General features: G+C 55.6%; 1 protein-coding gene across 1 annotated transcript in view; it reads right to left on the bottom strand.

Annotated features, from left to right (window-relative positions):
• Positions 1-1,747: 1,747 nt before the first annotated feature.
• KCNC1 (potassium voltage-gated channel subfamily C member 1) overlaps positions 1,748-17,256 on the bottom strand; it is a 47,829-nt gene continuing 32,320 nt past the window's right edge. Inside the window, exons 2-4 of the mRNA XM_032240889.1 lie at positions 12,219-13,152; positions 5,108-5,296; positions 1,748-3,136 (exon numbers count right to left, since the gene is read on the bottom strand). Of these exons, the coding sequence (XP_032096780.1) occupies positions 3,072-3,136; positions 5,108-5,296; positions 12,219-13,152 (1,188 nt within the window). The 3' untranslated portion in view covers positions 1,748-3,071. The remainder of the gene's footprint in view (positions 3,137-5,107; positions 5,297-12,218; positions 13,153-17,256) is intronic.

The following is a 17,256-nucleotide window of genomic DNA, read 5'->3' as shown; positions in this document are numbered from 1 at the left end:
GGGTGATAGAGGGAAGGTGAGGGTCTGTGCAACTGCTACAAGTTCAGAATTTCAGAGTGACTACAGCGCAGAGGGAGGAGCGGCTGGTGAGGCAGTGGGCTTTGGCAGCTAGTTAAAGGAGCTGAAACTTCATTCTTAGGGCAACGGGGTGTTTAAGCAGGAGAGTGAGGTTGGCCAGCTGTGTGTGGGGAGGCTTGGGGCAGGATCAGAATGGCTCCCTTCTGCCATATTCATGGCCCTTCATGAAGGAGGGCAGGAGGCCAGGTCCTCAGGTCCTGGGATTTAGGACCAGCCACTCTAGTGTTCCTATCATTTCCATCCCTAATGGCCAGCTCCTGCAGGCCTCAAGTAGCTTGAGAGAGTTTAACCTGAGCTCTGGAGTTAGATCACCTGGGTTACGATCCTGCCTTCATCACACATTGGCTCTGTGGCTTTGGGCCATTACTTTACCTCCCTGCACCTTGTTTCACCTCTACAAAGGGGCTGTTAGGTGATCGCGAGCTGTCATTAGACAACGTGTGAAAGATGCCCGCATGTAGTAGTTGCTCAGTGCATGTAGCAAATTCCCTTTCCCCATTAGCTGCTGTGTCCCGGGAAACCCATATTCCTAAAGGCTTTTTGCTGAGCCCCACTTCTTTGCTGGTGGATCCCTAAGTAGGGTAGATATTGCCCTCCCTGCAGCAGCGGAGGCTACTTGGCTTGGGCATCCTGATGTTTATGAATGGTGTGGCAGCCCTGGCAGAGGCCCTGGGCAGAGGCCTTATGGTACTCACTGCTCCACTGACCCCACCCCCTTGTTTCCTGGACTGCATGGGGCATCAGGAAGTTGAGACGATGCTTAGAGACGATGAAAAACTGTTAGATGAGAATTTGATACCCACTTGAAGCTTCCCACCCACCCATCTGATCATGGACTCAGGCCATGCTGGGAGGCATCGAGGGAACAAAAATCAGGGGGAGATTGACACCCACTTGTCTGTGGCCCTGGGAAGATCCCTCCCTTCTCTGGGCCTCATTTCCTCATCTGGATAATGCTCAGAGTTGACTGTCCTTAATGACCATTAAAGACTCTTTCCACCTGGACATTCCTAAGTTTTTAATGGATAGAAAAGTGGAACCCCCATCTTCCACTTTGCCACCAAAACCCACCAAACAACCCAAGACAGTCAAGATCCCTAAGAGAGGGCTCTACCCCTCCCAAGATGCCTCCAGGCCGAGAAAGGGGTATGTGATGAGGGCATCCATCAGACTTAACCTGGCAAGGGTGCTGCTAGGTAGGGTACCCAGATCTGACAGTCAAACCCTACCTCTGGCTTCATCAGAGTCAAGAAGGGCCTTAGAAGTGAGGTGACCATGGTCTGCAAAAGAGTCTGGGAGCTCTAACATGGCCCGATTCAAGGACCCATCAGTATGGCATGATTTATGGAGAAGTTTCCTAGTCAGGTGAATCCCCTAGAGGATGTGCTGGTCTGAGGTCCTCATAAGCCCTGTGCCTCTGAAAGCTGCCTCCCTTCCCCGACCCAACACAATCTGCAGCCCACGGGGCCACCCTGCCCGACCAGCCTGCAAAGGGCAATTTCTTCCTTAGGGCCTGACTTTCCCCCAGCGAGAGGACAAGCACCTCAAGGTGGATCCTTGACACGAGAGCAGCCAGGGCCCAGGTTTACCCCAGCCCAGCCACAGGGGATCAGAGGCCCAGACCAGAATCATGACACTGCCTGAAGGCAATAAAAACCCAAATTCGTGCTTCATCTCAAAAGTCAGCTTTTTATTATTGGGGGCCAGGGCCCAGGGAGGGGAGGTTGTTGAGCTAAAGCATCATTGCTCTCTTTCCAGGAAATGTTGTGAGCTGCAGTGAAAGCTCGAGATGTTGCATTTTTTTCAACTCAAGCATGTGTTTTTCAAAAATATCATCCTTCCCCCCCACCCCACTAATTTTAGAATCAGACCAAAGCCAAGCTACTGTCCTCTGTTTCTGTTGGGAAAATACTATATTTATTCGAGATGCAGAAGTGTGTCTCTGCAAACCTCCGACTGCTTCAGGAAAACAAATCTGCTTTAGACTATACAGAAACCATGATACAAAATTTATTTCATGCTAGAATCGCTTTGCATAACATTGGGCATGCAGGTTTTTACTCTGAAGTACTAAATTGCATACAATGCCAGGTTGTGCCTTAGTAAAGGTGGAGGAGGGTGTCCCTCCCGTGGTCCTGATCTTTTGGTGCTCTACATCCTGGTTTTAATGTAACACTTGGAAAATCCGTACGGTGGTGATTATTTACTATGAACAATTTGTTATGAAAGTTGGTCACACTGGATCTACACACCGATAAGATGAGAGAATCAACCTAGACTAGCTGCTGTCAGGGGTCTTGGGGAGACGTCCGCTGTGTCATAAGCATGCCAAACGGGGAAGAAGGCAGCAGTGCGAGTTTCCACAATTCTATTTGGAGCAAAGTTCTCAGTTTCCACGTAAGAGATGAACTATGAAGGTGAGGTCAATATGACCAATGACTGACCGACTGCCCTTTTTGGAAGCTTTCCTCTCGATCTTGCATACAAAAAGGAAGCAATCCTTTCCCCATCTCTGTACCTCCTCCCCTCGCCCCTCACCCCCAGAAATGTACAGGTTTCTACCGAGCGCTGTTACAGTTTGGCTCCAACAACGTGTGTGAAAGTCAAGAGCTTTGAAAGAAAATAGAGGGCTTTTGCTTTTTTTCTTTTCGTTATCGTGGTTCAGGGTAATCATACACTTGCAGGGGGTCGGTGGGTTTGGTTTGCTAGGTTTTCTGTTTAACTTCATGCAAGTCATGCTAAGGAGCCCCTCCACCCCCCCTCCCGAAATTAAATAAAATTTTTAAAAATGAAAAGAAGGAAAAGAAATCCTCTATGGTCAGTTACCATTTGGCCGTAGAAAAAGCTACGTCCGTCCTAGTACAATGCCTGGGCCACTCGGACTCGTCCGGCAAACCTGCATGGCGTGAATTTACTCTGTCCAAGGGTGAGGAGGGGCTGCAGGTCCACCCAGATGCTTAATAGCCACCAGTGTCCTCGGCCAAGCCGCCTGGTCAAGTCACTCTCACAGCCTCTGTCGGCATATACTTAGCAATGACAGGGCTTTCTTTGCAAAGATCTGCATGTAAAGAATACAATTAACACTTGAGCTTCTCTTCTTGGCTCTCCCATCCCGCTTGGTACTCAGTTTTTAAGAAGGAGGAGGAAAGACAGAACAGCCGCATGCAGAGGCAGGCAGATTCTTCTCCAGCTGGCTTGGTTTGCCCATGCACTCAGCCAGCCTAGCACGCCTGTTTCTCTCCCTCCTGGGGGAACGGGACAAGTCCCTACTTCTGCTCTGCACATTGACTTACACACCTGCATGCCTTCTGGCTCAGAATTAGCCTGAGAAAAGCAAGTCCTCCGCGGCTGTCATGGCTCCATGAGAGCATGGGCTGAATGGATGTGGGTGGGGACACTTCACCCTTGGCTCCTCCCAAAGACACTGGCACCTAAGCCTCTGTGGGACTGAGGAACAGGTATCTCCTGTGGACAGTGCTTGCTGCTGGACTCCCAGCCACTGCAGAGACTGGGGCTGCTCCTATCCTACACTCCCTGGGCTTCCGGCAGCACAGTAAAGAGACTGTCCTGTCTGCTCTTTGGGGCCACACCAATCGATCTAACATTCAAGATGATGGAGACAGGAAGCCCATGAGAGCTTACTGGGCAGGGCACGGACACTGGGAACCGTCTACCTGCTTTTCCCCTGACTCCTTGGGCCTGCCCCTGCTCCTGGGCATTCTAGCACCTCCACCTGGGAAAAAGCCAGTTGCAAAGGGGAACCTCAGGCCCATTCATGGCCGATGCCAAGGATGGGACCCTCCTCAAGGCTCGCAGCCCTCCGCCATGCAGCACCATGCAGGGAGTGGCACACCGTGCCAGGCTCTGGGCAGGGCAGAGAAGCAGAGACCAGCCTAGACCAAGTGAGTACAACTAAGCACCAGTAACCAGAACCACGTTCCCTTATCTCAGTGCAGGCTGCCTCTCCTCTTCTGGGTTTGCCTTTGCTTTTGTATTCTGTTTTCTCCTGCGTATGGTTTAACCACTTCAAATACTGGAGCAGCTGTGAATGACCCTAGGCTGCACCAACTGTTGCTTTCAAAAACCCAACTCTTCATCTGACCCAGCCTGCTCACCCAGGTCAGCATGCATCTGTGTGCGCATGTGAGGCACTCCAAGACATGCACGAGCTGCCCAGCCAGTCTGCTGCACCAAGAAAGGCATCCTCTGCCCTCTAGGTCCGGGCCAGTGCCTGGAGCCTTGAGCTCAGGCGCTCTGAGCCCCCATCCCAAGCGTCTCCCCAGCCCGTGCTGAAGCTCTAGTAGAAGCTTTTCTCTCCAGTGGGACCAGCCTCAGCCTTCACCAACCACAAGGGGGCGCTGGGCACACCCAGGGCAGAGGCCCATGGATGCTGGGGATGGAAGAGGCTGTACCATCCTGCTCAACCACTTCCTCTTGGCAAGTTCTGGATCTGCCACTGGCGATATTCTGACTGCAAGGACAATGGCCTTACCCCCACATCCTGAAGACATCTCTCTCTTCCTGCCTCTCCTCCCTCTGGCCTGTGGATTCTCTTTCAAGGATGCCTCTTCCATGCCAAGAACATGGATCTTGGGTAGCAAGGTCACAGGGTCCTGGCCCACTCCACTGCCCTCCTCAACCAGGGGACAGGAGGAATGGCTTTGCCTTCAGGACCTGATCTGCCATCTGCCAGAGCAGCCTGGGGGAGTTGAGGCCCCTCCTGCATTTCTGGGTACCCCCTGCCTTGGGGTCATGGCCTAAAGTCAACCTGTCCAATCCCCTCTCAACTCCCAGCTCAATACCAACCCGAAGCTGCCAGGATCTCAGGTTCTCTCTGCCAGCCTGACCTCTCGCTTCAGGGAAACAGCCTCAGCCCTCCAGGGGCTGACCCTGGGAAACTCCCTCCATCCTTGCCCCCCTCGGTGTGCCTGCCTGCCCCTCAGCGCCCTCGCCCGCCGCCCTGCCCACCCATCTGCAGGAGCGCGAGGCGGCCCAGACGATGCACAGTGCTCCCGCTTCCTCTACATACCCTTTCTCATTCCTCCACCAGGTGGGCACGCGTACTCCCCGGTTGATAAGAGGAAGCAGGGTCCGTATCTCTCGCGGGTGCCCGAGCGCGTAAAGGGCAGGCCCTCATCGGGAGTGAGGGCCTGGTCTATGTGGGGGCAGTCTTCGTTCGCCAGCGCGGCCTTCGCCACCTCCCCATTCAGTTTGGAATCTTCAAACATATAAGCAGAAGCTATTGAGACACTGAAAACTGTTTAGTGGGGGGTGGGGGGGACAGGCCAGAAGCGGGGTATTGGCAGAGGGCAGCTTGTCCCTGAGGATGGAAAAGCAGGTGGGCTGTGGAGGGAGGAAGGCACAAGGCAGGGGGCTTGGGGGTGTTCAGCTCATCCAGGCAGCCTTCGGGCTGCCCACAGTGCTAGGAGTGGGGACTCCTGGGTTTGCTCAAAGTTTGCAAAAAGATGAATTGGTGATGGACCCAGCAGGTGTGGTGCTGGGGGCCAGCCCAGGGCCCCAGGCGGGGCCGATGAAACAGGATGGTGTGGATGCAGTCATGGGGGAGGGCCAGACACAGGGCTCAGGGAGCAGACAGACAGACACGCAGAAACACTTCAGTCCAGAGAGGGACTTTTTTGGACCCCTCTGCTGCTGACCAGAGGCCGGCTGCCTCCCGTCCACAGCCAGCCAGTTGCTCGGGCTTCCTTAGCCCTGTCCAGACCACCCCATCTACTCTACCCCAGCTCCCATGTGGATCTCATCTGATCACCTGGTTCACACAGCCCCTCCCCGCATCTAATGACTCAGCCTACACCCCCCACCCCATTCAGACCCACGCTGGTCACTCTCTCTGCCCTGTTCCCCATACAGACTAGGCCTGGTCACATAGTCTACTCTGTTCCCACACGGACCTGGTCTGGTCACTCTATGCCCCGACCTCCATACAGACCAGTCCTGGTCACGCAGTCTCCTCTGTACCCATGCAGACCCAATTAGACCACTCCATCTGCTCTGGCCCCCACACGGACGGACCCAGGCTGACCACTCCATCCACTCTGGCCCCCACACATATCAAGCCAGTGTCTTCCACTCCATGCTGCCCCCAGCAGGCCTGTCCAGCTTGCACAGGCACAACAGGGATGTATGCATGAGGCCATGACAGCAGGACATGGATGTGGGAGGGGCTCCCATTCCTCTGTCCCCTCTGGTCAGTGTCCCTGGCAAAGCAAGGCAAATGAATGTGTAGAAGACAACAGTGGCTGATGGACTTGGGTGGGGGGAATTTGAGTCCTGGCCTCTGTGGTAGCCTGAGAAGAAGCCTGGGAGGATGGGGGCACATCTGATGGGGGACAAAGCGTGGCCAGAGCAAGGAGCTCCATCTCTCCGAGATCTGAGAGCAGAGCTGTGGAAGCCGCTGGAGCTGACAGAGGTAGCTCTGACTGGCCTTCGCCCCCATCTCGTCACTCTTGGGGATGGAACCTGCCCCAAACTCTCTGCCCTCAAAGCAGAATCTTCCTGGCCAGGGTGGGGCCAACTCCAATACTTCATCTAAGGTGAGAGCCTCAAGCGCAAGCCCTTTTGTGGAAGAGGGACGCCGACTTGGCCATGACCATGCTAGGGGAGGCTCTCTGAAAGAGCGGAGAGGGGGAAAGGCTGGAGACAATGTCCACCGACTGAACACTCTCCCATGATCTTGTTCACATCATGTAACTACACGCAGAAGTGATCCTTCCCCATGTGCACACGCTGGGCGTACACGTGGGTGGGATCACCGCTCGTGTACACATCATGTCACTACAAAGAGGCAGTCAGTCGAAAGAGAAATGGACCAATCAGGTTTATTCGTAAAGCAAATCCAAAAAAATCCCATCATAATTTTGGAACTTAAAAAAAAAGTCTCTCGTACAAGATGGCAAAGCATTTCACGTACAGTGTGTTTCTTGACAATCCCAGGGGCTTCACTTCCCAATTTACTCTGAACCAAAAAGGCCAGTTGCCAAGGTAACTCTGACACCATGTGACTGGGGCCGGGGTGTCTCTGGGGTCTGGGGGTGTGTCTGCAGGCACACACATGAGCTCACAGACACACTGGTCCTGCCTCCCACTCTGGCTGGCCCCGTCTTCCATCCAAGGGTCTCTGGGCTGAGGGAGGAAGTGTTGGAAGAGGAAAGGGAAACAGTATGGAGAGGACGCAGATGACGATGTGGGGGTTGAGGCCCATAGCACCCTACATGAATTTTCCTCAAGGGGAGAACGGTGGCTCCTCCCAGGCAGCGTCTCCTTCTGGGAGGGGAGTGAGGACTTGCTGTGTCTCTGTTGGCCATCCTCTGCCAGGAGGTGTGGGGAGGTGTCCACAGCCTGCAGTTCTTGCCTGGGTGGGGGTGGGTCGGGAGGGTGCCCCCTCTCTGCCTCCATGGAGATGGTGCCACCTGAGACACTTCTCTGGCTCTGAATGCGGGGCCCCTGCCCACTGGCTCTGCCCACAAGCCCCCGGCCCCAGGGGCTCCTAGCTCCCACAACCTCTAGAGAGCCCAAAGTTCTGGATGGTTTTGGGCAGGGGACAAGGAACATCCATCAGGGATTTCTGGAGGGATGACAGCCCGGCACCTTTCCCTCTTGGAGGACTCCCGGGACACCCCTAGGGCAAGCTTCTCTCCACCCTAACCTTTGAGGAGGGGATAACAGTTTGGTGGGGATGTTTAAGTCTTGCTCTGTGAATGGGCCCAGCCCCACTGGGCTGTTAGTGTAACTGCGGTCTAAGATGCTCTCAGAAACTGGGGGCATTCTCCCCCCACACTCCAGAGAGATGGCTGGAAGAGAGAGAAACCAACGAGGGGGCAACTGTATAAATCTGGGGAACCCGTGAAGAGGACCAAAGGTGCCAGCCCTGCCAAGGCTCTCCACTCTCCTGCCCCTGCCCCAACCTTTGGATGAGATAGTGGCTAGGAGCCTCCGTTCCCTCCTGCTTTCCAGAGGCTGGGGATCCTGCCTCCCCCATCCCAGGGCCCCCAGTCCCCAACTAGACCCACAGGACTGCAGAGATGAAATGGCAGCATGAACAGCGTCTCAGAGATGGTTTCCAGGCTTGAAATGGGCTGAGATGAGTGTCCGCGAGAGGGTCATTTTTTTTAAACTTTGGAGCAAGGAGAACCCAAGGTTGGGCCCTCAGCCAGCAGAGCTGGCTTTTTCTGCCCTGGTCTTCGGGCACCGCCAAAGTACTTACTGTTCACACCAGCTGCGGGCACCGGAGGGGCGCACGCGGGGCTGGGGTGGGGTGGGGGTTGCTGGGCATTTCCTTGGGTTTAGCCCCGAGGGATCTGCCCAGCTTGGGACTCAGGAAAAAAGTCCCGGGCTAAATGGGGACAGTCTGTGAGACACGAGCAGGGAACAATCACGAGAACCAGCACAAGTCATGCAACAAAACGAGGAGAGAGAGAAACATGATTAGTGGAGAGAGAGAGAGAGAGAAAATGTGAACAACACGGAAAAGAACACCCATGCCTGGCCCCCGGCGTCACTTCGTTTCTCTGCTACTTCCCACATAGCCCACCTGAGGACAACAAGGACCCCACTCAGGGTCCACGCTGCTGACCCTGCAGCTGGCTCCCTGCAGACACTCTTTTAGCCCCGCTCGCTGCCTAGTCAGCTCTGCCCAGCACCCTCCCCGCCCATGGATAGCACCACTCACTGGGCAGCTGCTGCAGCCCAGCAGGGGAAGGAGAGGGGCTGGGAATAGGGGACTTTAGACCCTTTTGCCAAAGATAAGCCAGGGGCCGTGGGGTAGCTACCAGGAGCCCAGACAGAGATTTCTCTGGGACCTCACTGCTGCTCTAGGTGCCATGGGTAGGAAGGGAGCCCGGCCACCACCCCTCCCTCCTGGCCACCCTCTGCTCACTGACATGGGACCCTGCAGCCCTGGACACAGCACCACAAAGGACTGACCCACATCACAGGAGCAGAGATGGACAAGACACACGCGATTGGACATGCGGGACGGAGGAGGCACTTTGGGCTGTCCAGAGCGGGACGTCTGGGCATCCCATTGCAGATGCAGGAGGAAGCCCCTTTCTGGGAGAGGAGCAGATTCTCCTGGGACCCTGAGCCCCAGGCAGTGCCTGGCTGTGCTATGGTGCCCTCCTGTCAACCCCCAGAGGTCCTACAACCGGTGAGAACTGGACCCTTGACACCCTCCCAGAACAAGCCGTCAGACACTGAGGCCATGCCAGCCACAGCACAGAGGAGGTGACCAGATGGTCCCTGGGACAGACACAGACAGGCTTCAGGCGAGAATAAGAAGTGGAGGTGAGGGGCAGGTGCTGCTGGCACCACTGGGGGCTGAACTGGGGGGGTGGGGGATGCCCTCAGAGCCCAGCATGCCACACGCAGCCCCTAACTCTGGTTTTAAAAGTGGAATTGGAGAATCTCAGGTTTCGGCGACACCACTAGACTGCCTTGGGGGTGCAGTGAGGCTGGAAACGCCTCAGGGGGCTGCATCTCGTCTCTCACAATTCCTGTGGGGCCACCATATTTACCCGCCTTGCTCCTGGACTCCCCCTCACTCTCTCACAAACTCACTCAACCCTATGTCCATCTAGGGGCATGGCTGCAAGCAGGAAAAAAGGCAAATGGGAAGAACTCCAGGGTGAGAGGTGGGGACGACGCTCCTAAAGACCACAGCCCCTCTTGGTGGTGGATAGCCGGGGTCTCACACGCCAGCTTTTGGAGGGGGAGTATTCTGCTGAGGGATGAGGCTGGAGCCTTGGGGTCAGGATATCAGGACAGCACCAACACCACTGGGGAGTGAGTGCCTGGGAGCACAGCTGGGATGTGGGGGAGGCAGGAGGGATCCAGGCATCCGATCTCCAGAGGCAAGCTTGTGGAGGGCCCCCAATACTTCCTCAGCCACAGAGACTGTCCAAGCCAGAGCTGTCTAGGCCCCTGAAACCTGGGGCCAGGGCAAGGTGGCTCCCAAAAGCAGGGCTGGGGGAGGCTGTAAAGCCCAGGGGCAATCCCACAGGAGTGCATGGGTTTTACAGGTTCTGTGTCCCTGGGATTAGCTGGTGCGCACGTCTGAACACGCACATCGGCACTCCCAGGGCTGGGGGTCAGGGGAACTCAGCATCCCACCCATCCATCACATGATTTGTGAAGGCATTTAGTTACCCTGCCCAATAAAAGTGACATAGCTTGCTGGGGCTGCAGTTTGCAAAGAAATGACAGGGTAATACTGTCATCGTCCAAGAGCACAGAGGAGTCTGGGCCTGCCTGGAGACCACTGGGGATTCCTGACCGGCGGGCCCCTGGAACCCGTGCGTGGGGGAACAATCCTGAAAAGTGTTGGGGAGGATGCAAAGAAGGGCCAAGCAGTGCCATGGTGGTGCCATGGTGGTGCCACTCGGGCTGAGCTCTTCCTGCTGGGCCCACATGGAAGCTGGGGCCAGCCCATGCCTTCCCCCTAGAGGCCCAGAGCCCTGCTGGTAGCTCCTGAAATCAAGTAACTAGCTAATCTAAAGCAGAGAGCTCGGGCCCCCTGTTTCAGCCTCGGAGACCCCTGCCCACCCCTGGCCGTGTTCCTCTCAGGTACCTACAGAAATCCCAGGAACGGGAGGGTATGGAGCAGGGTGAAAGGGCCAGTGAAAGCCCCCATGGGCAAAGAAGTGGGCCTTGGGGGTAGTGCTTGGGCCAGCACAGCTGTGGGGTAAAGCCAGGAGAGGGTCGGGATGGGGTGGTGGGTCAGAGAGCGCAATAGCAGGGAAGAAAATCATCCACTGGGGGAGGCCACCCAAACCAGGGAGAAACTTCCCCACCTGGGGCTGAGCTAGACTGCAGCCCCCTGCCAGACCTGGGCACAGGGAGGTCCTTCATAGACTAAATACCACCTCACTCTCACGTCAACCTCCCGCTCACCCGGGCACTCCATCTTACTCAGTGCTGTCATTCTTCTCTGGGTCATCTGTTCCTTTGAAATCCCTGTGTCCACAGAATAAGTCGGTGGTATTCCATGGGTAGAGGTAGACTATGGGCTTTATATCTTCGGACCAGAGCCCCATGATCAACTTTATGTGCTATGTGCAGGTTCTCATAAAACTGAGATAGTCCCATAACGAACCACTAGCCATGGAATATTAGAATATATCCCACGGTGACTAGTATTGTTCCATGCCCCCCTCCCCCCTCCCGGCCCCCAGTGAATTCACGGGAAAGTGTTGTACACCGGTTGGATGTCTATATTGCTGCTGCAGTCCCTACCGCCGGAAACGGGGAGAACCCTCGGTGGGAGGCTGTTGCTGGTCTATGGTGCTTTCATCTAAGCTGCCCAGGGTGGCGGCCCCCTCTAGTTCTTTGCTCAGCAGCTGCTTCCATCAGGTCACCGGAAACTCCCACTCGACCATCAACCCAAACAGACAACGTGAAAGCTAGAGTCACTCCGACAGGTTCCTAAAGATAAAGGCTAAACTCTAGAGCGGTGGTAAGATGAGTTGTTTCGGCATGCTATGGGGTAAGTAAGCTCGTCACGGAGGGCTACAGACGTCTCCTGGGAAGGACCTCGAGCTGGGCAGCCCGAATCAGGGCAGGAATTCTACTCAGCTATGGAGACAGGCTCTGCTGGGGGTGAGAACCCTTGCTCCTGCCTTTGCAAGGGACCCTCCTGCCCAGATCCCATGCACCATCTCTGCCGTCTACACAGCCCGAAGGGAGCCGTGGTAAGGACCAGATCAAAGGCTGTCTGGCATTTCCAAATCACACCCACCCCCGCCCTGTCCCAACACCGGGTCAGTAGCCTGAGTCAGAGACTCACGCTGGACTCCGGCCCCGCCGAGCAGAGCCCCGTCCCGGCTCCTGCTAAGTTAGTCCTCGGCAACCTGGCGGGCCGCGTCGTCTCTTCAGAACATCATGAGACCAACCGCGTCAACCTCCTTACCCAGGGGCACCAGTGAGGTTCCTCTAGCAGGCTCTCTCGCCTTCTGAATGTGGCCGCCCAGCATCTCCCTGGGCCCCCCGGCTCCACACCTCGAGACTGAGTGCGGGGTCCGGGATCACCCACGGAACTAGGGAAGCAGTCTGACTGGATCTGGAATCATCGCTACAGGGGGCGGAGGTGAAAGGTCAGATCGACATGCCTCTAAGAGGTTTCCTACCTGCTCTGTTAATTTCTAAAATTTCTTCCTGGGCCAGCGGACATGTGTCACTCTGAGTACTGTGGTGTGGAGAGTTTACGACAGATTTACAATAATTGGGAGATCCCAGCTGCGGTGGCCGCGGAATATGCTTCTTTTTTTTCTTTGGTAGTTTCTGCTTAGCCATGGCTAAGGAGTAATACATCCCGAAATTGTTCACGATGACGGGCACGGGCATGGCGATGGTGAGCACGCCCGCCAGCGCGCACAGAGCCCCCACCAGCATGCCGGACCACGTCTGCGGGTACATGTCTCCGTAGCCCAGGGTCGTCATGGTGACCACGGCCCACCAGAAGCCGATGGGGATGTTCTTAAAGTGCGTGTGCTCACTGGCGCTGGGGTCGTTGGGCTGTGCCCCTATCCTCTCAGCGTAGTAGATCATGGTGGCGAAGATGAGCACGCCCAGGGCTAGGAAGATGATGAGCAGCAGGAACTCGTTGGTGCTGGCGCGGAGCGTGTGGCCCAGGACCCGGAGGCCCACAAAGTGGCGGGTCAGCTTAAAGATGCGCAGGATGCGCACGAAGCGGACGACGCGCAGGAAGCCCAGCACGTCCTTGGCGGCCTTGGAGGACAGGCCGCTCAGCCCCACCTCCAGGTAGAAGGGCAGGATGGCCACAAAGTCAATGATGTTGAGCGAGTTCTTGATGAACTCTACCTTGTTTGGGCAGAAGATGACACGCATGAGGAACTCGAAGGTGAACCAGACCACGCAGACGCCCTCGATGTAGGTGAGGAAGGCCTCCGTCTCCGCCTCCCGGTAGTAGCGCACCTGTGTGCCATTTCGAACGTTCTCGATCTCTGTCTTGTTCACGATGGGGTTGAAGCGCTCATGGGTCTCCAGGCAGAAGGTGGTGATGGAGACCAGAATGAAGAAGAGGGAAGCGAAGGCCACATACTGTGGGGAGAAAGACACAGTGTCAGGGGGAGGCCCACCCAGAGTGGGGAGTGGAGAAGGCTGGGTTGCCTGTCCAGTGCCAGGGCCAGGTGGGGCGGGGGCCGTGGGCAAGATGCCTGCTCCAGGCCCCCTGCAGCACGACATGCCACATTTCCCTCCACGAGGGGCGTGCACGACTGCCAGGGTGGGCTCTAGAACCCTCCTCCCCCATCTTCCATGCTCTCTTCCTCCCCCTATCCCAGCTATATGTGGAAGCCCCAGCCACTAGCAGAGCTACAGAGGGAAGGAGCCTGGATCCCTGAAAAGACATCCGCTAAATACCCACATTGAACTGTCACTTGAGTGGGAAACAAACTTCCATTGTGTTTAGCCACTGATTTGAAGTGGATTTGTGAAGGCATTTAGCTACCCTGCCCAATAAAAGTGACACCGCCTGCTGGGGCTGCAGTTTGCAAAGAAATGAGAGGGGGCAGCTGTAGTGGAATGAAGCCCCTCAGAGGCCAGATCTCTATTCGTTCTCCCTACTCCAGTCTCTTTGCTCTTTTTCATGGGTCTGTGCCTCCCTCGTGTGGTCTCTTTCAGGTTCCATCCTGCCTAGAGCTGAAGAAAATGTATGTCTTCCCCATGGTCTTAGCCTTTTAAAATTTACCCCCTCTCTGTCTTCTAGGAACTTGCACTGCAAAAGATCATTTTGCCAAAAGATCTCTGACAAAAGATCATTCAGCCTCTATTTGAGTACCTCCAAGGACAGGGAACTCACTACCATGAGGAACTCACTACTATGAGCTCCCTGTCCTTGGAGGTACTCAAAAAGAGGCTGAATGATGTTTTGTCAGAGAGACTGTTTGAGGGTTCAGGTATCAGGAGGAGAATTGGAACAGGGTTCCCAAAGGCACCGTGACCCACAGGCTCTGCTTGACTCCTTTCCAGCTCTAGGGTAGGGGTGCAAGTAGGAGGGAGGAAGAAGCTGCAGGAGGCCCGGGGCCTCCCAAATATGTGTGGGCACCTACTCACTCAGACAGCACCAGTGAGAAGGAAATGGCCAGGATCGCCCTGCCTGTTCAGAACCACCTGCTCTGGCCCTGGGCTCCCTGCAGAAAGGTTCGGGAAACCCTTTGGTTTGGTTTGGAGGCCCCATCTAATGATCCTCTGGGCTTCTCAAGCCTGCAGCAGGCATGAGTACCAAGCAGACGGAATCGGGCAGCTTTCTGAGTTTCAAACCTTCCTGCACAGACTGGATTCTGGGACAAGGTCTCTTCTTACAGTCTCCTGCCAGGCCCACTGGGATTCTAATATACTGTGGCTTCCCTTGGCCCTGCTCTGGGCAGATGGGCCCCTGCCAGTCTGTCCTCTACCAGGGGCCCAGATAGTCACTCCTGCCTGCATGTCCTCCCTGCACCACACCCCTCTGGGTCCCCATTCTCCCTGCCTAGCCATGGCCAAAGCAGCGCCATCTCCAGGAGGCAGCTCTGGGTTACAGACTGTAAGGGGTGACACCTTTGTTCTCTGACCTGCCCTCATAGGTCACTTGGAGGAGGCCCGAGGTCGCACCGTGTCAGTCAGTGCAGGAGGCAGCCATGCTGCCCCTAGAGGCCGCCTTGGTGGCAGTGATGCCCTTCCCCCACCCAGGGGGTCCCTGCAAGTCCAGAACAGTCTGGTTTGGATTAACTGTGGTCACAGGGCCTGACATGCAACCTGGCAGGATCTGAAAACCAAGTATCATGTGGACCTTCCAAACCACATTCTGTGTTGGGGGAAGTTTGGAGCAAAGGGAAGCGACAAAGCTGGCACCTCAGAATGACAGAGTGAGAGCAGCCTTTGCATATGATCTGCTCCGAGACACCACATGCTATGAATGGGGACCTGAGGCCCAGATGCAGGAAGAGATCTGCCCAAGCTATGCCGACGGGACACTACTAGTCCTGCTGGTTCTAGAGCATTGTGCAATTTTCAGAAAACTGTCTCCTAAGCCACTATCAAGTGCGGTCCATACGCATCCTTCTTTCCATCCACCTGCCCCTCCTTTCTGTTTTTAAATTTTTATTTCTTTATTTATTTTTACTTTGTAGAGATGGGGTCTCTTTATGTTATCCAGGCTAGTTTTGAACTCCTTGCCTCAGGCAAGCCTCCTGTCTTGACCTCCCAAAGTGCTGGGATTACAGGTGAGAGCCACACCTGGCCTATCAGCGCATCATCCTCCCTTCCTCCTTTCTGCTCTCCTTCCCTGCCGTCCATTCATCCTTTCTTAAATCCGTTCATACGCCCATCCAGCCACTTATCCTCCCTCTCTTCTTTTCTCTCTCCCTCCCTCCCTTCTTTCCATCCATACATCCATTCATTCTTCTTCCCTTCCCTTCTCTTTTCTTATTTCTTTCTCTCATTCCCTCTTTCCTGTGTCCCTCCCGCCCGCCCTCCCATCCATCCCTGCAACCCATCCATTCATTCCTTACCAGGCACCAGGTTCTGCCTGGCACAGAGTTGAATAAGGCCCCACTGCAGCCTCAGGGAGCTCCCTGCCTAACTCAGGTGAAGGTACATTCAGAGACACGTACAATGTAGTGGAGTGAAAAGCTGAACCCTCAGCCCTGTGAACTAGAGGAAGCTGGAAAAAGGTCAAAGTAATTTGTGTGCATTTCAGAGAGGCAGGGTAGAGGATTAAAGATCCAGAAAGGCTTCCAGATCCAGAAAGGTCAGACCTGGGGCGTCACAGAGGTAGACCAGGAAAGCAACATGGAAGCAACAGGAAGAGGCCGCCATGTTGGCCCAAGTTTATTGAGCTCCAGAGTTCTCTCCATCACCAGAGTCGCCAAGGCTCTTGAAGTTAAAACACACACCCTGGTCTGCTGGGTATCTGGCCTCAGATTCTACCTGGGAGGCCTCATCCTGGAGCTTGGCGTTCACAGCCCAGACTCCCTAAGGGCAGGGCAGGTCCCCCAGCTGCGCCCCCTGTGCTGGCCTTTGTATGAGAGAAGAGGAACAAACACACCGTGGGTGTCCGAGGGGTGCCAAGAGGCAGGGCCCACTGAATACCTGGCTCTCAATCCTGGCTGGAGGCTGGAGGCGTCTCCCCTCCCCACTGCCCCTTCAGCCAGGACATCCCATTCCCTAACCTTCCAACATCCATCCTCTACTGTACCCACTGTTCATAGGGGACTCTCCAGGCAGGGTCTCTGCCATCAAAGCAGATTTTAGCTTCAGTCTTGACCAGAGAGAGCTGTCAACTGGAATCCCAACTCTGCCCATGCAGCCTGCAGAGAAAGCCCAAATCCCCCAGCCTGGCACACGAGGCTCTCCACGCCCTGGCCTCATTTCATTCCCCAGGGTCCTCTCCCTGCATGCACCCAACATTCTTGCCATGTGCCCCCCTCTGCCATTTCTGACCACAGAGTGTCTCCCCACCTCCGTGGTTTTGCATCTGCTGTTCCTTCTACTGGAGAGTGTTCCTGCCAATCTCTGTCTGGAAAAATCCCATTCATCCTTCAGGGCCCTGCTAAGTGGCCCTTCCCCTGAGGTGAGGCTCCATTCACAGCCATGGCCCACAGGAGGCAGCAACTGAAGGGCCTCCCCCAGGAGTCTCTAAATGCGCCCAAGGGAGGCAGCAAGCCCATCTCCAACTCCAGCTCTTTAGTGCCCAGGAAGGCTCCTGGGAATAGCCCAGACAGGGCGCTGATGTCCCTGGAGCCCTCTGACTCCCAGGCACCCCCATGTCCTGGGAGCCCTCTGACTCCTAGGCACCCCCACATCCCGGGAGCCCTCTGACTCCCAGGTGCCCCACAGCCCTCAGAGTACTCATCTCTAGTGCTCCTCTCAGTTCAGATCCAGATCGGAAGACTGAGGCTTTATAAGATGGGGGTAAAAATCTTTGTTTCTCAGGGATCAATTAACAGCCTGTCTAGATTCTTTCCTCTCTGGGGCCCTGTGCCCAAGGAGTGGAGGATGGGGAGCAGGCAGCAGAAGCCAGGTCCAGGCACAAAGACTCCTTCCCCAGGGAGAGCCAGGAGAGGTGGAGGCCAGGCCGCCTGCCCTGCTCAGGCTCCCTGGGCGCCTGCCTTCCTGGCTTCTGCTACTGTGAGGTCTGGTCTTCCTCTGTTACAGGCAGAGCCC

Source organism: Sapajus apella, unplaced genomic scaffold (assembly GCF_009761245.1).
Source record: "Sapajus apella isolate SASKATOON/1434 unplaced genomic scaffold, GSC_monkey_1.0 scaffold47, whole genome shotgun sequence".
NCBI classification, from domain to species: domain Eukaryota; kingdom Metazoa; phylum Chordata; class Mammalia; order Primates; family Cebidae; genus Sapajus; species Sapajus apella.
The sequence above is the reverse complement of the archived record's forward strand: the minus strand, read 5'-3'. Positions and strand labels throughout refer to the sequence as shown.